General features: G+C 39.2%; 1 protein-coding gene across 3 annotated transcripts in view; it reads left to right on the plus strand.

Annotated features, from left to right (window-relative positions):
- LOC139750247 (beta-1,3-galactosyltransferase 1-like) overlaps positions 1 to 23,116 on the plus strand; it is a 137,263-nt gene that overhangs the window by 99,390 nt on the left and 14,757 nt on the right. For 2 of the 3 annotated variants that reach the window (XM_071664776.1, XM_071664766.1), the window contains exons 3-4: positions 4,619 to 4,726; positions 14,255 to 14,405. In XM_071664776.1, the coding sequence (XP_071520877.1) occupies positions 4,658 to 4,726; positions 14,255 to 14,405 (220 nt within the window). In that variant the 5' untranslated portion in view covers positions 4,619 to 4,657. The remainder of the gene's footprint in view (positions 1 to 4,618; positions 4,727 to 14,254; positions 14,406 to 23,116) is intronic. The other variant, XM_071664787.1, reaches the window with a different exon arrangement.

Below are 23,116 nucleotides of genomic sequence, written 5' to 3' on the forward strand. Positions count from 1 at the left end.
ACAACAACTGACTCACTTCCCAAGCTCTCTCATCCCCAACAGACTTCATACTTGCCCCTCTTTCCAAAACTCTTGCATTCACCTCCCTAACAACCCCATCCATAAACAAATTAAACAACCATGGAGACATCACACACCCCTGCCACAAACCTACATTCACTGAGAACCAATCACTTTCCTCTCTTCCTACACGTACACATGCCTTACATCCTCGATAAAAACTTTTCACTGCTTCTAACAACTTGCCTCCCACACCATATATTCTTAATACCTTCCACAGAGCATCTCTATCAATTCTATCATATGCCTTCTCCAGATCCATAAATGCTACATACAAATCCATTTGCTTTTCTAAGTATTTCTCACATACATTCTTCAAAGCAAACACCTGATCCACACATCCTCTACCACTTCTGAAACCACACTGCTCTTCCCCAATCTGATGCTCTGTACATGCCTTCACCCTCTCAGTCAATATCCTCCCATATAATTTACCAGGAATACTCAACAAACTTATACCTCTGTAATTTGAACACTCACTCTTATCCCCTTTGCCTTTGTACAATGGCACTATGCACGCATTCCGCCAATCCTCAGGCACCTCACCATGAGTCATACATACATTAAATAACCTTACCAACCAGTCAACAATACAGTCACCCCCTTTTTTAATAAATTCCACTGCAATACCATCCAAACCTGCTGCCTTGCCGGCTTTCACCTTCCGCAAAGCTTTTACTACCTCTTCTCTGTTTACCAAATCATTTTCCCTAACCCTCTCACTTTGCACACCACCTCGACCAAAACACCCTATATCTGCCACTCTATCATCAAACACATTCAACAAACCTTCAAAATACTCACTCCATCTCCTTCTCACATCACCACTACTTGTTATCACCTCCCCATTTGCGCCCTTCACTGAAGTTCCCATTTGCTCCCTTGTCTTACGCACTTTATTTACCTCCTTCCAGAACATCTTTTTATTCTCCCTAAAATTTAATGATACTCTCTCACCCCAACTCTCATTTGCCCTTTTTTTCACCTCTTGCACCTTTCTCTTGACCTCCTGTCTCTTTCTTTTATACATCTCCCACTCAATTGCATTTTTTCCCTGCAAAAATCGTCCAAATGCCTCTCTCTTCTCTTTCACTAATACTCTTACTTCTTCATCCCACCACTCACTACCCTTTCTAATCAACCCACCTCCCACTCTTCTCATGCCACAAGCATCTTTTGCCCAATCCATCACTTATATATATATATATATATATATATATATATATATATATATATATATATATATATATAAGAAAGTTAAGAGTTAATGTGAATAAGAGCAAGGTTATTAGGTACAGTAGGGTTGAGGGTCAAGTCAATTGGGAGGTAAGTTTGAATGGAGAAAAACTGGAGGAAGTAAAGTGTTTTAGATATCTGGGAGTGGATCTGGCAGTGGATGGAACCATGGAAGCAGAAGTGAATCATAGGGTGGGGGAGGGGGCGAAAATCCTGGGAGCCTTGAAGAATGTGTGGAAGTTGAGAACATTATCTCGGAAAGCAAAAATGGGTATGTTTGAAGGAATAGTGGTTCCAACAATGTTGTATGGTTGCAAGGTGTGGGCTATGGATAGAGTTGTGCGCAGGAGGGTGGATGTGCTGGAAATGAGATGTTTGAGAATGTGTGGTGTGAAGTGGTTTGATCGAGTAAGTAATGTAAGGGTAAGAGAGATGTGTGGAAATAAAAAGAGCATGGTTGAGAGAGCAGAAGAGGGTGTTTTGAAATGGTTTGGGCACATGGAGAGAATGAGTGAGGATAGATTGACCAAGAGGATATATGTGTCGGAGGTGGAGGGAACGAGGAGAAGTGGGAGACCAAATTGGAGGTGGAAAGATGGAGTGAAAAAGATTTTGTGCGATCGGGGCCTTAACATGCAAGAGGGTGAAAGGCGGGCAAGGAATAGAGTGAATTGGATCGATGTGGTATACCGGGGTTGACGTACTGTCAGTGGATTGAATCAGGGCATGTGAAGCGTCTGGGGTAAACCATGGAAAGTTGTGTGGGGCCTGGATGTGGAAAGGGAGCTGTGGTTTCGGGCATTATTGCATGACAGCTGGAGACTGAGTGTGAATGAATGGGGCCTTTGTTGTCTTTTCCTAGTGCTACCTCGCACACATGAGAGGGGAGGGGGATGGTATTCCATGTGTGGCGAGGTGGCGATGGGAATGAATAAAGGCAGACAGTGTGAATTGTGTGCATGGGTATATATGTATGTGTCTGTGTGTGTATATATATGTGTACATTGAGATGTATAGGTATGTATATTTGCGTGTGTGGACGTGTATGTATATACATTGTGTTTGGGGGTGGGTTGGGCCATTTCTTTCGTCTATTTCCTTGCACTACCTCGCAAACGTGGGAGACAGCGACAAAGCAAAAAAAAAATATGTATATCTTTAGATTTGTATATATATATATATTTTTTTTTTTCATACTATTCGCTATTTCCCGCGATAGCGAGGTAGCGTTAAGAACAGAGGACTAGGCCTTTGAGGGAATATCCTCACCTGGACCTCTTCTCTGTTCCTTCTTTTGGAAAATTAAAAAAAAAAAAAAACGAGAGGGGAGGATTTCCAGCCCCCCGCTCCCTTCCCTTTTAGTCGCCTTCTACGACACGCAGGGAATACGTGGGAAGTATTCTTTCTCCCCTATCCCCAGGGAAATATATATATATATATATATATATATATATATATATATATATATATATATATATATATTTTTCTTTCTTTCTTTTAAACTATTCGCCATTTCCCGCATTAGCGAGGTAGCATTAAGAACAGAGGACTGGGCCTTTGAGGGAATACCCTCACCTGGCCCAATTCTCTGTTCCTTCTTTTGGGAAAAAAAAAAAAAAAAAAAAAAAAAAAAAAAAAAACGAGAGGGGAGGATTTCCAGCCCCCCGCTCCCTCCCCTTTTAGTCGCCTTCTACGACACGCAGGGAATACGTGGGAAGTATTCTTAATCCCCTATCCCCAGGGATAATATATATATATATATATATATATATATATATATATATATAGTTAGAAATTTCTTTAGTGGTGACTCTTAAGGAATATAATAGAATTGTACTGTATTTCAGTTTGTTTTTGGAATTTACATAATACCATATGGTACACGATCAAATCTTCTGTAGAATGTATATTCCCGTACACAGTTTGTATGTGGCTCTGTAACTTTATTACTGCTGTTGGTGCATAATAATTTTCATGATTTATTAAAACGGGTTGTAATTATGCTTGATCATTTAGATAGCTACTCATGGGGGCAGTAGTGGGTGCCTGGAAATCTTCCCTTCATGTATTAGTTTTTTAGAGAAAGAACAGAGCAAGGAGCCAAGTGAGAATTTTTCCCTCTTAGGCTCTGTCATCTGTTCTTGATGCTGCCTTGCTCATGCAGGAAATGGTGATCATGTATGAAAAGTAATTAACTATAACATGGGCTATAGATGAGGATGTGCAGAGGAGGGTGGATGTGTAGGATATGGAAGGTTTTTGAGACAGTGTGTGGTGTGAGGTGGTTTGATCAAATTAGTGATAAATGGTAAGAGAGAGGTGTGAAAATAGAAAGAATGTGCTGAAAAGGTATGGACATATGGAGAGCATGAAGGAGGAGAGGTTAACAAAGAGGATATTTGTGTCAGAAGTGGAGGAAACAAGCAGAAGACCAGATTGGAGGTAAAAAGATGTAGTGAAAAATATTTTGAGTGATCATGGCCTGAAGGGTGAAAGGCATTCATGGTATAGAGTGAATTGGAATGATGTGCACAAGGGTCGACTTGCTGTCAGTGGACTGAACCAGGACATGTGAAGTGGCCAGGGTAAACCATGGAAAGATCTATGGGGCTTGGTTGTCAATATGTAGCTTTAGTTTTAATACATTATACATAAGAATGGATATGAGCAAATGTGGCCTGTCTTTATTTGTTCCTGGCACAACCTGGTTATTGTGGGAAATGGCATTCAAGTATGAAAAAAAAAAAATTAAATCTTTAACGTATTAATTTATTTGTCTGGCTGTCTTGTCACCTCCCATGTATTACTTTACACTAATGCTAGCATTTTCAGATGTCCTTTCCCAGAACATGGAAGACTTCCTCTTCTCTTAGAGGTTATTTTATCAGGAATATGAATAATGACATAGAATTCTCCCTCCACCCCCTTTGGATTTGTAATTGGTTACAGAATGGAAAAGTTTAGATTTTGAGAACAGGTTATCAGTCAGGCAAGAAAATGAGAGGGTTGGTGTCTATGAATGGAAGGAAATTTAAATTTTTCTTTCATATATAAGAATGAAATATCCACTAAAGGTGCCTCAGAAAGGGAGATTTCTGCAGGAATAAATGTAGTCTTCCACATGTCCAGGAATTAAACCCTCAATGAATGTCAGATATGTATCAAAATTAGAACTTAGATATTCTTTACAGTTTTGAAAGATAGAAATATCTTTGACAATAGACTCTCTTTTTTGTACTTTGTGTTAGATATTTTTCTTTAGTTTTTCTGCAAAGACTGTGGATTTTTTGTTATGTTTATTTTGTGTTTTCTCTTTACTTAGCTTGTTTATGTGCACCAGCTTTTGGCATGGTTGCTAGAGATGTCGTCACCAACTGGTTTCTCCAATAATGCACATGATGATACTGACAGCCTTTTAGAGGACAGACGTGTAAGTACTCTTTGCTATTTATGTAATCATTTCAGTATGTAGATTATAAGGTCACATACTGTGATTTTTGTGTTGAGCTTCTGTGAAAGTCTATAGAGATGTGGAAGGCTTCTCCGTAATAAGATTGGTAATGTAGTTTTATAGGAACTGTATGTACTTTCCTTTAAATACTTGCTTCATATTGTATTTCAGTATATGCAGTATTGCTTTGTGAATGTGAGTGATAGATGTTTTGTTTTCGTTGTAAGAAAATGTAAATCAGATTTATCATTATCAAATAAATCATCCAGGCAAAGCACCATGCATATGGTTGTCTCTTATTCATACCAGATGTAGTATTCCTAGAAAAAGACAGTATAAACGAAAATAGGCTTCCAAAGTCAAGTGGGGTGGGGTTCTCTTCCATGGCAACTCTAATTTCTTCATTAGATGAAGAATCTGTTCTATACTGAGTTTTCATGCATACGCTAATAGCATATTAAATGACAAAATACTGTTAACCCTTAAACAGATGTTTGCTGCATTGGTCATCTGCTTTTGTGCCCATTTAATCATTTTGGTGCTTCAGCCACCAGTATATTCCTACATAGCAAGGTGCTTTTGGCATCAGTCTTTGTACTTAATTTCCTGCCTCAAGTTGAATCTTGCACAGACTATTGGCTCTATGGACAAGTCATATGTGGCAGTCCAAACAAAAGATAAATTATTGGAGCTACCTAGAGGCCTCAGTGACTTGTTAGTGTTGAGGATGGATAGACAATCACATTCTTTCATAACTCATCATATCTTCAGGTATCCCACCTGTTTGTGGTGTCCCCATGCATCTTCTTGGTAGGGTACACTGCATGTCTTCTGCCCATATAAGCATTAGAGCAGCCTTTTGCCTTCAGAATAAGGAGATTGATGGTGCGATAGATGGATGGTCACTTGTATTTTCTCAAGGCTCGTCCCCTCTCTGGTGGCTTCATATATCTGCAGTGTCCCCATTGTGTGTGGATGCAGCCTCCATCCATATTAGTATTAGAGTATTCGAATACCATCTGAAATGAGATTGCTGAATGAGTTTATCAGATGAAAATTTTTCATTGTGATTTAATGATTTGGCAAAAGAGGAGAGGGAAGTGGAACTGTCTTATATAGATGAGATCTTTGCTTTTTTTTTTTTTTTTTTTTTTTTTTTTTTTTTTTGCAAAAGGTAAGGGGTAGAAAAAAGATTAAGATAACTTTTTTTATTTCTTTAAGAAGTGATTAGTTAGCATGCAAAAGTATTAGAAAATACTTGAAAAGGTATATAATTCCTTTGTCTTTGTGATACATTGCTGAGTGAATGACAGAGAAGGGTGTGCTTGAAATGTCCAAAAGCTCCCAGCAGGCAGTGAAGACAGGGAGATGTTATTTCTTTCTATTCATTGAACTTAGCATCACTTTGTACTCCTGTTTTATGTGCAGATGTTGCTTTGTTGGTGAATAACGGAAATGTGTTCAGAAATATCACACGAGATGTACAAAAAAATGAGCTTGTGGAGGGTGAGGCTGGCATATATAGGGAGGAGATTGAGGGTTTTGTTTCTTTATCTTGAACTTAGTTTCACATTCTACTCAAATTTCATATAGAGCCACAGCATTGATGATGAATAAAATGGACACATTTAGAAATACTGTACAAGTTATACCTCTTTATTTCAGCAACCTTGGGACCTGGGCATTGCTGAATCACAGAAAATCCCGGAAAAAAGAAATTGACCCCTAAGTCATGCACAGTTGACGATCAGATCTCATAGTACTCACATAAAATCTTTACAGAAGTTCCTCTTTCTAATTTTTTCATTAACTCCGCCTTTTGAATAATGATTTATGCTTACGTTTATTAGCACTAGCACTATCTTCTGCACCTCTTGGTCTCTTGGATGACATATAAGAAATTAACAGCTTGGCTGCAGAATAAACAGATTTTGGTGCCTTAGCACTGCCAACAGCCCTTCCATGATGGTAGATCCGCAAACTATTAATTGATGGTGGTGGCAGATTCAAAATGTGCTGGACCATGGGAGTTGCCAGACCACAGATCAGAGAGGTAAACTTGTATTTTAACGTTCACTTAAAGAATAGATGTGAATTTTTGGCATGTGTAAGGAGGAAACTGGTAGTGTTTATTCTTAAGAATATTCTATCTCTTTACTTATCATTTCTTACTAAAGTCCTTCATGACCCCAGGATTACATAAAGAGAATTATGAGAAAAGCACAATTGTTATATAACTTTTCTCACAAGTACGAGAGTGTTGGAGATGGCTCCCTTGCTGGCCTCCCTCTTCCATGTGTAATTTGCCTATGCTATTCTACTTCACTTTTCTCCCCAACTGATATATATGATGAAGATTCCTCCTCATCACTTAGCCTATCCAACAATTTTCATATTTACTGGGTCAATGAGACCAAATGACCTGTAGGCCAACAGTTTGTCCCTGTAATCAAAGGTTGTTGTAGAAGTACTGATGAGACCTAGTTTTTTTTTTCTGCACCTTCTCAATGACAGAAGAGACCCCTGTAGGCCTCTTTTGGTATGGTAAGTCATCTGGATATTGAAACAGGCAAGAAAATTTATGTCATCCTGGGATAATGAGAGCAGCCCTTTGAGGATCATCAGATGACAGTGAGGGTAGTTTAAGTGTTAATGTTACTGAGTGAAGGCTATGAATAAACTGCATTCTTGTTTTCTGCATGATGAGAGGCTGACATCAGATGAGTGTTGGGAACTACAGGGATGCATTAGTGTCACAGTGTTTACTAGTATTTATTAGTAATTTAATTGGCCATTCCTATCTTGTCACTTTTACACCAATGTAATGTAAATGTTTACTTCTTTTCAGGTGTAACTTATTGTCTTTGTTTATCAAGTTTTCATCATTGTTCTCTTTTATATGTAATTCAACAGATATATATGTATATATATATATGTGGGTGGGTTGGGCCATTCTTTGTCTGTTTCCGTGTGCTACCTTGCTAATGTGGGAGACAGCAACTAAGTATAATAAAAAAAATAATTTTTTATTATCCCTGGGGATAGGGTAGAAAGAATACTTCCCACATATTCCCTGCATGTTGTAAAAGGCAATTAAAAGGGGAGGGAGTGGGGGGGCTGGAAATCATCCTTTCCAGTTTTTCAGTTTTCCAGAAGAAGGAAATTCCAAAAGAAGGAACACAGAAGGGGACCAAGTGAGGATTTTCCCTCTTAGGCTCAGTCTTCTGTTCTTAACACTGCCTCACTGATGTGGGAAATGGCAAATATGTATGAAAAGATATATTTTTTATATGATTTTTTTTGACAGTAGTAACCTCATATGACTCATTGTTATTATATACTTAATGTAGCTGGCATGAGAAGAATTTTTCTGTTGCCAAAACGAGTTGGTGTAATTTTCTGCATTTGGATGAACTTCTGCTATTGATATCCAATTCTTCAGTAGATCTTCATCATATGTATATTATCACCAAGTAAATTATCATCTGCATTACTACATACAGTCTTTATCTCCTCATTGCTCTGATGCAAATGATGCTCTACTTTATCCGTAATTAGTGTAATCGTATTGTAAAGAAGCCTCAGGTATCTTGTGCCACCATCATTGATCAGCTGAGATGCAGTTCTTTGCACAAAAAACCAGATCAGGCATTTACATGGGGACCAACCCTCTGTGCGGTACAGTAGGTAGATCTACAAGACGTCTTGTTAAGGCATTAACAATTATACTGCAGTAGATTTTATGTGACTAACACCACTGTGTAAAAAGAAATTTGGATTTTTTCCTTACAGAATATTTAACTAATATCCATGATTAAAGAAAAATCATAATGAATAGTATATTTTCCTTTAATGGTGTGGTAGGGTTTGGAATTGACTGCATTGAGTAGGGAAGGCAGTCATTGTATGATCATTTTTTTATTGATGTGATTTTGCAGATGATGCAAAAGTTATGAGGGAAGCAAAAAGCAGGAAGGATTGCATCAGCTTACAAAGTTAGTCTGCTACGTGGATGATGAAATTCAACCAAAGGGAATATAAAGTGATGAGGATTGGACAATAAGCTTCATGATTCTGTGTGAGAAGGACTTGGAATCAGCTTTGTCTGTAACCCATCATTAGAGTCCCACATTAGGTTAGGTTACTGCATGCTTAGATTTAAGAAGTTGAATGATACAAAGGAAAGCAAGAATTCAAACAGCAACAGACCATTGGGTCCTTTTGAGGCTGTTTTCGACAGTGCAAGATATCAGAAACTCACAGATTACTATGGTAAAAATTAGGTGTACAGATAATTCAAAGAGAGTAACCTTCAAATTGTAATGTGACTAAGGAAGTGCAAATGATGTAATTTGTGGACTTTAAGCAAAATGATTATTACTTATTAGAATGTATCAATAGCACTGCTTTCAACTACTGTAATTGGTAAATCATGCCATATGTTAACAATCCTATTGAAAAAGTACTTCACCTCATTCAAGGTAAAATGTTTGCCCATGAGTTTGTATTCATTATTACGAATGAAATCAGACAAGTCAAGTCTTGATTAACTTATTAGATCAAGATCATTTTAGCCTTTGATGATTTTGAATACTTGTATTAGACCACCTTGTAAACTTCTCTTTTGTAAGCTGATTAGATTCAAGTTGTTTCATCAGCTCTCATAGGATTTGCTTCTCAGCCCAGGAATCATCTTGGTAGCTTGATGCTGCACTCTCTCCATTCTGTCTACATAATGTTTAAGTTAGGGTGACTAAAACTACACAATATTAAAGATGTAGATGAACTAATGAATTGTAAAAAGTAAGGATGATATCTATGGACTTACATTTGAAGAAGAATCTCATGTAGCATAACTATCAAGAGTACCTGCAGAAATGTATGGTATTCAGACTGCACTTAAATCAGTTGAACACTCTTCATAAAGGAAATTGTACTGTCTGCTCTGGTTTCCAGAGTGTACTTCAAGCCATACCACACCACTTCCCCTAGCTCAAAATGTCCAAGGTTGAATTGTAAGAATTTTCTGAAAGTAAAGAGTTTAGAATTTGGTGATTATGTAGAAAATTTGATATCAGCCTTAATGAAATACTTTATGCTAAGGCTAGATTAGTTGTATCTAGCAATTTATATATGATTTCATGAGTAAAGTGAAAAATGAGGTTTAATGTAAATGGAAAGCTAGGTGGGACTTTGAAGGTTAAAGGAATAACAGACTACAGAGGATACAGGTAGTTCTTGAACTTAAGGCATTCATTTTTCAACTGGTATTGCCATTTTTAGATTGTTCCTTGTGAACTGAGGATTAATCACTATTTTTACCCATATTGACATAATGGAGAAGAGAATTGCCCCAGTATGTGACCTGCAGTTGCCGTACTGCAGTGGAACATGTATTATGGAATGCCAGAAATATAACAGTGGAAAGAATGAAAGTTTTGGAGAAATTTTAGACAGTGATGTATATCTAAACAGACTGATCAGTTTTCAAAGGAAGCCAATGTATACCTTTCCAATTTCTGTAGCTTTCAGTGTTTAGGTATCATTAAAGGAACTTTTTTTTTTTTTTTTTTTTTTTTTTTTTTTTTTGCCGCTGTCTCCCGCGTTTGCGAGGTAGCGCAAGGAAACAGACGAAAGAAATGGCCCAACCCACCCCCATACACATGTATATACATACGTCCACACACGCAAATATACATACCTACACAGCTTTCCATGGTTTACCCCAGACGCTTCACATGCCCTGATTCAATCCACTGACAGCGCGTCAACCCTGGTATACCACATCGATCCAATTCACTCTATTCCTTGCCCTCCTTACACCCTCCTGCATGTTCAGGCCCCGATCACACAAAATCTTTTTCACTCCATCTTTCCACCTCCAGTTTGGTCTCCCACTTCTCCTCGTTCCCTCCACCTCCGACACATATATCCTCTTGGTCAATCTTTCCTCACTCATTCTCTCCATGTGCCCAAACCATTTCAAAACACCCTCTTCTGCTCTCTCAACCACGCTCTTTTATTTCCACACATCTCTCTTACCCTTACGTTACTTACTCGATCAAACCACCTCACACCACACATTGTCCTCAAACATCTCATTTCCAGCACATCCATCCTCCTGCGCACAACTCTATCCATAGCCCACGCCTCGCAACCATACAACATTGTTGGAACCACTATTCCTTCAAACATACCCATTTTTGCTTTCCGAGATAATGTTCTCGACTTCCACACATTCTTCAAGGCTCCCAGGATTTTCGCCCCCTCCCCCACCCTATGATCCACTTCTGCTTCCATGGTTCCATCCGCTGCCAGATCCACTCCCAGATAAAGGAACTAAGATATGTAATTCTTTATAGATAGTTTTAAGTTTTTTGATATCTTTTTCATGCTAAAAGTGGTGAATAACCACTGGGGTCTGGTGCTTTACAAATTTCACAAAATCAAATCAAATCTACCTCTTTTCTACACCTTAGCTAGTGGAGACCTTAATGTCATTCAGTGTTTTGAAGTGGTCCAATCTGATAATATCAACATGCTTAGAGTGTTTTGGGTACTTGTAGGAAGGCATTTAGATTTCTGTTGCATGATTGCTTTTGTAGTGGTTCCTCAGGTGAAGAATATTGGGGAAACTGTTCTTATGATCATGGGATCATGGTTAAGTGTCCAGCTTGGAAGTTGATGAGGTTCAGCAGGTCTCCTTCTGTGGGTTTTGAGATTATGGTGATCTGAAATTGATGAGGTGTATCACCATGATCATCATAGCTCTATATCCTTTTTGGGAGTCTTGTGGTAATCTGTTGATTTTGTTTGTTCCTCAGGTTGCCCCAGAAGTCTCAAGAGAGCAGAGATATGTTTGTTTTGTCTGTGTTTGGCTTGTGATGAACACTTGAAGACTGAAAGTTTTATGTTTCTTGTGGAATGGTAGTAGTATAAGCAGGAGGATTCTGTGCTTAATTTAAATGCTTGTAGTGATGGATGTCATCCTGACCTAATTTGCAGTACCATGACTCATGTTTCTATGGGTAGTATGGTTTGGAAGGATTTACCTGGGAAGTGGATATGATTAGAATAGTGTTCAGGGGGCTTTTGTTTAGCATTTGTGGATGATCTATGTATACATATTTGGTTTTACAAGCTCTAGTTAGTGGAGGGGGTTATTAAGATGTATTGATGACTAAAGTAGAAGACTTAGTTAGTTTTCTCATTTCTCTGTGGGGTTGGTAGTTTTTGAAAGATTAGCAAGGATGAATGGGTTATGTTAAGCTACAATAGATTTAGTGCCTGTTACATTGAATGTGCTTGTGATGTTAGGGCATAGTTGTCTTCATTTAGGTAATCTTTGTTGGTCATTTATGTGCTCCTTGCTATGATTTGGGTATAGAGTTTTGTGTACTGCCAGAAATATAACAATGGAAGGAATGAAAGTTTTGGAGAAATTTTAGACAGTGATGTATATCTAAACAGACTGATCAGTTTTATTAAGCTACAATAGATTTAATGCCTGTCATATTGAATGTGCTTGTGATGTTAGGGCATAGTAGTCTTCATTTAGGTAATCTTTGTTGGTCATTTATGTGCTCCTAGCTATGATTTGGGTTGTTTAGAGTTTTGTGTACTGGTTTTGGATGTGGAGGATAAGGTTGGGGATAAGTGTTTCTTTTCTGTTACAAATGTGTTTACAGAATGGAAATCACATCATGTTGGTGGCTGGGACTTATACCTGCAAGGGTTGTGAAGGCATTTAGTTTTTTCTGTTGCATGTTTGTTGATGCTACCTTGATTCAAAAATGTTGTATGTCCCCCACAATGCCGATTAAAGTCAGTGTTTTGTTCATACAAAGGAGTTGGCTTCAGAGTTGTCATTGTTTGAAAAGTGTGTGGTATGTTTTTAAGGTGTTATTGGAGATCATGAATGTTGAATGTGTTGGTGTTAAGAAATGTAGCATCTGGGATGATTGTTGAGTTGGAGATTCAGTGATGATATGGGTAGTGTGGATACCAAAAAGATCAGACCTGGACTAAGTGACAGATTTCTTAGAAATTTATCTTGTGCTATACCCTCTGTAGTCACAGTAACCATCAAGGATATATATCAAATTGAGTTAAGTAGGCAGACATGTATACTCTGTATTTTAACTTGTGGGATGTCACACAATTGATGTTGATGTTAAGAATGTCAACTAAGGTATGGCATATTAAAAGTCATATATGTATAGAAAACTCCTTTTATATGGGACTGGTGAGTATGTGGACTTCAGTAAACCTGGTTGTACTTTATTATTACAAAAATAAAGAATGCCCCCTTTGACATAGTTTAGTGTTGATGTTGAGTATTAGTGTTGATGACTCTTGGAGACTAGTTGAACATAAATGGCTATCCTATAGGCCTTGATATACTGGTGAAAGGTAAACTTTTTGACTCATGGTACACGTCGACAACAGCAACCATATCTGGCAAAGTTTGAAATATGTTTTTTGATGTATTCCATGTCAGTGTCATTCATAAGCACATCATATTATAGGCTGTCACACCTTTAGGTGACTTCTTGCACTTCATAACAGTTTCATACATGATCAGGCATCAGTAGTCATAATCAGGTGCTGTCGGAGGTCAAGGAGCTTCTTGATTACTTGTAAGACTTTGTGACTTAAGATAATAGATGAATAGGTGTGCTAAGAGCACAGAGTCTCAAGTTACTTTCGTAGGAGGTGATATTAATGTTAATGATGTTGATTGTTATGTCTCTGAGTCTGTCACCCTCACTCCCACTGTTTTTACCAGTCACAGGAGGACATGGGATAGATACAGTGCCTATGGAAGCCCTTGAATTAGGTTTTTGACCCTTTTCATTTCTTGCAAAATTTCAATCATTTGTTGTTGTAGGTAGTGAGATTCCTTATTCTGTCTTCAGTTTCCACAGCTTGATAGGGTTCTGCTTGTATATGTGTTAACTGGGGCTTCACTGATTTAAGGGCAGGTAGCTGGTTGCATATCCAATGTGCCATACACCAGCTCCCTTGTGGTTGCAGTGCATCCTCTTTGAGGTTGATAATGAACAGCCTCCTCTGCCTCATTTAGATATCATCTAGTCCCACATGCCATGGTTGGATCATGTAGAGCTGCATCTGGTGTAGAGAAACTGAATGTGTATGTCAAGAGGCTGCTTGTAGCTGTAGATGTTTCTCATGCATTGGCAGAGTTATAGTTTGCTCCCCAGCAGTTAAAGGTGTGCCAGGCTTTGATTGCAAATAAGCATGATGCCATATGTGCCATACTCATATGACTGTTGAAGGAATGAGGTGGTTTCTTGCTATTTCACTGAAAAGAGTATGGATTAGAGTATAAAGGACTCTTAATCATATCTCATCCAGCATTTTTCTCTCAGAATGTAAAGATCACTTCATCTACTCAGAACTTATTTATACAGGCTTTTATATCTATAGCTTTTTAAAGTCTTATTCTTTGCACAGTTTTCTGATACTAGTAATTTGTCATTACAGATGGTCAACCTGAGGATTGGACGGACAGTTCACCGCTCTTATGTTGGTCGCAGGTCTGGTTGTTCTCAACCCGTCATCATTGCATTATTCCTCTTTTCAGCCTTTATCTTCATTTTCTTCCAAATTTCCAACATGATCCCACGAAAACCAGGTAAGATTTTTACAGGTAGAGATACAGAGTTGTAAGAAAGGAAAACAAAATGGTCATAGATAACCATAAAGAAAAAATTAGACAAAGTGAAAATGTAAAGAAAATATATAGATGCATTAGTTTGGAACTAGGGAGATAGATGTGGAAGTAAGATACAGTACATGGAGAATAATTCCAGTAAGACCACTGAAGATTTATAGTAGCACTCAACTACTTATATCTTACTTCTCTCTGAGATCCAGTTCCAATGATGTTCTCACTAGCCCTTTTTTCATGTCCATCTATAATCTCCATTTATAATTCCAGTTCAAAGTTGGTGTCTGTGCTTATTCTAACATCAACACACCTGTTTGCATGCCTTGAGAACCTGTGTCCCAAACTTTGATGTTTTGGGCTCATGGTCTGTCTCCCCACTATCACACTTTTCTTTCACTTGCTGCTCTCCAAATTCTGCAAACTTTATATCTTTATTTGACTGTCTAAACTTCTGCCATGAGACTGTGGCATCCTGTCACCCACAAGCTGAGGTCCTCTATTGAGAGACTTTCAACATTTACCACAGGGAATGGTTGAATTCTTCCCATACGGATGGTGGGTGGGGTGGATTGGAACCCATCACATTCTACATTCTCAGTGATGTAGAGCATATTATCTCTTCCACCACCCATATTAATGACAACTGTGACCAATTTTCTAATATTCTAGATCTGTTTTTCACTTCTAATCTTTTGCACTGTAATTACAGTCTCTTTCCAAGTTGGTTCATATGACCACACTCATAAATGTATCTATTTTGATAGCCACTCCCCTTCCAGCAGCCCCTTCTAAATATTAATTTTTGCACATAAACAAAGCTGATTTGAATAACTAATGAAATTCTTTTTTGACTTTCCTTGGGTAAATTCCTGTCTCTTATTTGGTGATGCCTCTGTCCCCACCAAATGCAAGGTAGAGGTTATTGTGGGAATGGAAGCTTTTATCCCATGTTCCTCCATGATGACCTCATCCTCTAGTCCATGGCTCAGCTGTTCCTGTTTTGACACCAGGGACCAGGCATATCAGGGGTAGAAAAAAACTCCTTCCTCTGATTCCCATTCAGCATTTATCACTGGCCATTAACATTGCAAGTATGTTATGTGTAAGGCAAAGCGTTCCTTTACTCAAAGAAGTACTATAACTTCTCCTTGTTGTCTTCAGATGGTGTTTTTGGTCTTTAGCTTAGGGAATTGGGTGACTATGTAGTTGATTGGTTGGTAAGGATTTTGAATGTTTGGATCATAATGAGGTGCCAGAGGATTGGCGGAATGCATGTATAGGGCCATTGTAGAAGGACAAAGGAGATAAAGTTGAGTGTTCAGCTACAGATGTGTAAGTTTGATGAGTATACGTGGTAAGTTGTATGGGAGAGTATTTAATGAGAGGGTAAAAGCAAATACAGAGCATCAGAATGCAGAGGAGCAGTGTGGGTCCAAAAGTGTTGCACGATGTGTGGATCAGGTGTTTGTTTTATGGAATGTGTGTGAGAAATATTTAGGGATACATGGATTTGTATGTGGCATATATGGAGAAAGCATATGATAGGGTTCATAGAGATGCCTTGTGAAATATATGGTGTGGGAAAAGCAGCTGCTAGAAGCAGAGAGAAGTTTTTATCAAGGATGTAAGGCATGTGTAAGAGTAAGAAGAGAGGAGAGTAATGGTTCCAAGTGAAGGTTAGTTTGTTGCAGGGGAGTGTGATGTCAGCACAATTGTTCAGTTTGTTTATGGATTGGGTGGTGAGGGTGGTAAATGAGAGTCTTAAAGAAAGGAGTGAGTATGCAGACTCTAGGGGATGAGAGGGCCTAGGAAGTGAATCAGCTGTTGTTTGCTGATGATACAGCACTTTAGGCAAACTTGAGTGAGAAATTGTTGAAGTGTGGACAAGTGTGTGAAAGAGAAATTGAGAGAAATTGTGAAAAAACAGGGTCATTAGATATAGCAGGGTTGAGAGCCAGGCTAGTTGGAGTGTGAGTTTGAGAAGATAAAACTTGGTGGAAGTGTTTTAGATACCTGAGAGTGAACATGGCAGCAAAAGCAGCTGTGGTAGTGGAGGTGAGTCATAGAGTGTGTGGGGGCAAAAGTTCTGGGAGCCCTAAAGAATGTGAGGAAAGAGAGAACGTTATCTGGGAGTGCAAAAATGGGTATGTTCAAAGGAATAGTTTTCCCAACAGTGTTATATAAATGCAAGGAATGGGCCATAGATACAGCTGTGCAGAGGAGGGTTGATGTGTTGGAAAGGAAATGTTTAGGGACAGTATGTTGTGTGAGGTGGTTTTATTAAGTAATGAAATGGTAAGTGACATGTGTGGTACTGAAATTGGTGTGGTTGAGAGACCTGTAGGTGTGCTGAAATGGTTAGGATATATGAAGGGAATGAGTGAATAGAGGTTGATAAAGAGGATACATGTATCAGAAGTAGAGGGAATAAGAAGAACTGGGGAACTGAATTGGAGATGGAAGGATGGAGTGAAAAAAGATTTTGAGCAATTAGGGCCTAAGCATGCAAGAGGGTGAAAGGTGTGCATGGAATAGAGTGAATTGGAATGATGAAGTATACTGGGGTTGATGTGCTGTTAGTCGACTGAACCAGTGGATATGAAGTGTCCATGGTAAACCATAGAAAGGTCTGTGAGGCCTAGTTGTGAATTTGTGGTTTCATTGCATTACAGATGACAGCTAGGGAATGAATGTGAGTGTATGCGCCTTTCTTTGTCTGTTCCTGGTGTTGCCTCACTAAAGTGGGAAATAGTGATCTAGTATGAAAAGAAAAAATGAAGAGGGTGTGTTGAAATGGCTTGGACATACAGAGAGAATGAGTGAGGAAAGGTTGACAAAGAGGTAGTGCCAGGAAACAGACGAAGAATGGCCCAGCCACTCATATATTTGCGACAAAGCAAAAAAAAAAAAAAAAAAAAAAATGATTATTATTGTTATTTTGCTTTGTCGCTGTCTCCCGCATTAGCGAGGTAGCGCAAGGAAACAGACGAAAGAATGGCCCAACCCACCCACATACACAATGTATATACATACACGTCCACACACGCAAATATACATACCTATACATCTCAACTTATGCATATTTATACACACACAGACATATACATACATACACATGTACATAATTCATACTGTCTGCCTTTATTCATTCCCATCGCCACCTCACCACACATGAAATAACAACCCCCTCTCCCCTCATGTGTGCGAGGTAGCACTAGGAAAAGACAACGAAAGGCCCAATTCGTTCACACTCAGTCTCTAGCTGTCATGTAATAATGCACCGAAACCACAGCTCCCTTTCCACATCCAGGCCCCACACAACTTTCCATGGTTTACCCTAGATGCTTCACATGCCCTGGTTCAATCCATTGACAGCACGTCAACCCCAGTATACCACATCATTCCAATTCACTCTATTCCTTGGATGTCTTTCACCCTCCTGCATGTTCAGGCCCTGATCACTCAAAATCTTTTTCACTCCATCTTTCCACCTCCAATTTGGTCCCCCACTTCTCCTCGTTCCCTCCACCTCTGACACATATATCCTCTTGGTCAATCTTTCCTCACTCATTCTCTCCATGTGACCAAACCATTTCAAAACACCCTCTTCTGCTCTTTCAACTACACTCTTTTTATTACCACACATCTCTCTTACCCTATTATTACTTACTCGATCAAACCACCTCACACCGCATATTGTCCTCAAACATCTCATTTCCAGCACATCCACCCTCCTGTGCACAACTCTATCCATAGCTTAGGCCTCATAACCATACAACATTGTTGGAACCACTATTCCTTCAAACATACCCATTTTTGCTTTCCGAGATAATGTTCTCGACTTCCACACATTCTTCAACGCTCCCAGAACTTTTGCCCCCTCCCCCACCCAATGATTCACTTCCGCTTCCATGGTTCCATCCGCTGCCAAATCCACTCCCAGATATCTAAAACACTTCACTTCCTCCAGTTATTCTCCATTCAAACTTACCTCCCAATTGACTTGTCCCTCATCCCTACTGTACCTAATAACCTTGCTCTTATTCACATTTACTCTCAGCTTTCTTCTTTCACACACTTTACCAAACTCAGTCACCAGCTTCTGCAGTTTCTCACCTGAATCAGCCACCAGCGCTGTATCATCAGCGAACAACAGCTGACTCATTTCCCAAGCTCTCTCATCCACAACAGACTGCATACTTGCCCCTCTTTCCAAAACTCTTGCATTCACCTCCCTAACAACCCCATCCATAAACAAATTAAACAACCTTGGAGGCATCACACACCCCAGCCACAAATCTACATTCACTGAGAGCCAATCACTTTCCACTCTTCCTACATGTACACATGCCTTACATCCTTGATAAAAACTTCTTCTTCTGCTTCTAACTTCTAACTTCACTGCTTCTAACAACTTGCCTCCCACACCATATATTCTTAATGCCTTCCACAGAGCATCTCTATCAACTCTATCATATGCCTTCTCCAGATCCATAAATGCTACATACAAATCCATTTGCTTTTCTAAGTATTTCTCACGTACATTCCTCAAAGCAAACACCTGATCCACACATCCTCTACCACTTCTGAAACCACACTGCTCTTCCCCAGTCTGATACTCTGTACATGCCTTCACCCTCTCAGTCAATAACCTCCCATATAATTTCCCAGGAATACTCAACAAACTGTAATTTGAGCACACACTTTTATCCCCTTTGCCTTTGTACAATGACACTATGCAAGCATTCCGCCAATCCTCAGACACCTTACCTTGAGTCATACATACATTAAATAACCTTACCAACCAGTCAACAATACAGTCACCCCCTTTTTTAATAAATTCCACTGCAGTACCATCTAAACCTGCTTCCTTGCCGGCTTTCATCTTCCGCAAAGCTTTTACCACCTCTTCTCTGTTTACCAAATCATTTTCTCTAACCCTCTCACTTTGCACACCATCTCAACCAAAACACCCTATATCTGCCACTCTATCATCAAACACATTCAACAAACCTTCAAAATACTCACTCCATCTCCTTCTCACATCACCACTACTTGTTATCACATCCCCATTAGCCCCCTTCACTGAAGTTCCCATTTGTTCCCTTGTCTTACGCACTTTATTTACCTCCTTCCAAAACATCTTTTTATTCTCCCTAAAATTTAATGATACTCTCTCACCCCAACTCTCATTTGCCCTCTTTATCACCTCTTGCACCTTTCTCTTGACCTCCTTCCTCTTTCTTTTATACATCTCCTAGTCATTTGCATTATTTCCCTGCAAAAATCCTTGCGAAAAGCATCTTTTGGGCAAGCCATCACTGCTTCCCTAAATACATCCCATTCCTCCCCTACTCCCCTCATGTTCTTTGGTCTCACCTTTTTCCATTCTGTACTCAGTCTCTCCTGGTACTTCCTCACACAAGTCTCCTTCCCAAGCTCAGTTACTCTCACCACTCTTTACACCCCAACATTCTCTCTTCTTTTCTGAAAACCTCTACAAATCTTCACCTTCGCCTCCACAAGATAATGATCAGACATCCCTCCGTTTGCACCTCTCAGCACATTAACATCCAAAAGTCTCTCTTTTGCACGCCTATCAATTAACACATAATCCAATAACACTCTCTGGCCATCTCTCCTACGTACATACTTCTTTTCTTTCTTTTAAACTATTCGCCATTTCCCGCGTTAGCGAGGTAGCGTTAAGAACAGAGGACTGGGCCTTTGAGGAATATCCTCACCTGGCCCCCCTCTGTTCCTCCTTTCGGAAAATTAAAAAAAAAAACGAGAGGGGAGGATTTCCAGCCCCCCGCTCCCTCCCCTTTTAGTCGCCTTCTACGACACACAGGGAATACGTGGGAAGTATTCTTAATCCCCTATCCCCAGGGATAACTTACATACTTATACTTATGTATATCTCTCTATATACTTATACTTATGTATATCTCTCTATATCTCTCTTTTTAAACCAGGTATTCCCAATCACCAGTCCTTTTTCAGCACATGAATCTACAAGCTCTTTCACCATTTCCATTTACAACACTGAACACCCCATGTACACCAATTATTCCCTCAACTGCCACATTACTCACCTTTGCATTTAAATCACCCATCACTATAACCCGGTCTCATGCATCAAAACTACTAACACACTCATTCACCTGCTCCCAAAACACTTGTCTCTCATGATCTTTCTTCTCATGCCCAGGTGCATATGCACCAATAATCACCCATCTCTCTCCATCCACTTTCAGTTTTACCCATATCAATCTAGAGTTTACTTTCTTACACTCTATTACATACTCCCACCACTCCTGTTTCAGGAGTAGTGCTATTCCTTCCCTTGCTCTTGTCGTCTCACTAACGCCTGACTTTACTCCCAAGACATTTCCAAACCACTCTTCCCCTTTACCCTTGAGCTTCGTTTCACTCAGAGCCAAAACATCCAGGTTCCTTTCCTCAAACATACTATCTATCTCTCCTTTTATCTCATTTGGTTAAATCCACACACATTTAGACACCCCAATCTGAGCCTTCAAGGGAGATGAGCACTCCCCATGTGATTCCTTCTTCTGTTTCCCCTTTTAGAAAGTTAAAATACAAGGAGGGGAGGGTTTCCAGGCCCCCTGCTCCCGACCCCTTTAGTCGCCTTCTACGACATGTGCGGAATGCATGGGAAGTATTCTTTCTCCCTATCCCCATATTAGGCTGCAGAATTTTATTGTTGATTATGGTGATTATGTATTTTACTGTGGAAAAAGTTACATACTGGTTTTTTGCCCAGAGCAATTGGCACTCTACCTAGAACAGCTGGCTCTGTACCAAGAGCAACTTGCTATGTAACTGCAACAGCTGTCACTGTGCCTAGAATTGCAGGTATTGTACCTAGAGCAACCAGTACCCTAATTAGGACAGCTGACTAACAGTGTAATGAAGGAAAGTTGTCTTGTACTAAATACACTGAAGGAGAGTTGTCTTGTAATTACTAATGATGTACTGAAGGAGAGTTTTCATGTAGGTGCCAATAATGTAATGGAAAAGAGTTGTCTTATAAGTACTAACAAAGTACTGAAGGAGGGTTTTCATAAGTACTAATGATGCACTGGAGAGATCAGAGGAGCTGTTATGGAAATATCGCCAGTTTATTCGATGTTTTTGAGATAAAGATAAAATTTGGTTTCAGGTCTTAGGATCAGCACTGTGAATGCTTTTTTTTAGTAAAGCTTTTAGTCCAAATGATAGATTAGTGAAACTCTTTTCAGGAAGGAGCTAAGCTCATAAACTTGTAGATAATACTTTGAGGTGATTTGGACATGTTGGGGAAATATCGTCATCTTATTTAATGTTTTTAAGATAAAACTAATAATATTATGATTTCAGGAGTTCTTCATAGGATGTGCAGTAGGAATGCTTTCTATAGTAAGGCTTTTAGTCTAAACAATAGATTAGTGACATTGTTTTCAGGAAGGAGATGAGTTCATAATCTTGTGGGTAATACTTTGAGGTGGTTTAGACATGTGGAGATTTCAAGGAGAGTGTATGATAGTACAATTAAAGGGGTTGATTTTGAGGAAGACCACTTGTGACATAGGGAAATAGACTGGAAGAGTATTGGAGGGAGAGAAAAGGTAGGACTTGTGGAATGGTGTATGGGAGGGAGACGCATAAGAACACCCCTTTGATGGGAGTTCCCAGAAAGAACGGGCATCAGAGATATCGATAGGTAGATAGATAGTACTTGGAACAACTAAGACCTTACCTAAAACAACTGGCACATTACCTAGAACAAGAAGTATCATGCCTGGAACAACTGGTGCCATATTTTGAATAACTGTTACCCTACCTAAAACTGATACAGTTGGTTCCTACATAGGACAGCTAGTACTGTACCAGCACTGTACCTAGAGCAACTGGCACAATAACCTAGAATGAGTAGCACTGTACTGAGAACAGTTGGCACTGTTCCTAGAACAAACAACACTCCCTGGAACAACCAGCACCATATATAGAACTACCAACACCCTACATAGAAAAATCAGCACTATCAAGAACTGGTACCATACTTAGAGCAGCCAGCACCATACCTAGAATAACCAGCACCACATCTTGTACTTTCCACTTAGTCTCCAGCGTAGCTACATTCAAGATCAACTGAAGAACTTACCGGGTAGTTAAGACAGAGAAAAGTTAGGGGCAAATAAAAGTTGCAGAATAAAGAGAAAGGGAGAGTAATTATAGGAAGAATATTCCTATGATTACTGCAGCAGGTGAATGATAGTGAAAATACATGAAGGATCACTAAGAAAAAAAGGGTGTTATATTAAGCAGAAGGAAGACAGTTATGAATTGCACATGATATTTTAAGGTTGAGACAATTATTCATTTTCCTCAGAAGATGGGTTATATGAGTCAGATTCATAGACTACAGTACCTTGCTTAGGGGAGAATTTATGATGATTCTGCATGTGCCACTATTTTCAATATGTAAAGCATTGTATATGTTATAGAATGGAAGATATAGATAGATAGGTAAATCGATAGACAAATGTGTTTAGACGATATGTAGTTGAAGTTCTGTTGTGATATGATTTTTATTATATGCTGTTACAGTATGTGTAGATTGAATGGATTGTCAAACTATTTACCCTTAAGAGACACATACTACTCGCAGG

Source organism: Panulirus ornatus, chromosome 1 (genome assembly GCF_036320965.1).
Source record: "Panulirus ornatus isolate Po-2019 chromosome 1, ASM3632096v1, whole genome shotgun sequence".
NCBI classification, from domain to species: domain Eukaryota; kingdom Metazoa; phylum Arthropoda; class Malacostraca; order Decapoda; family Palinuridae; genus Panulirus; species Panulirus ornatus.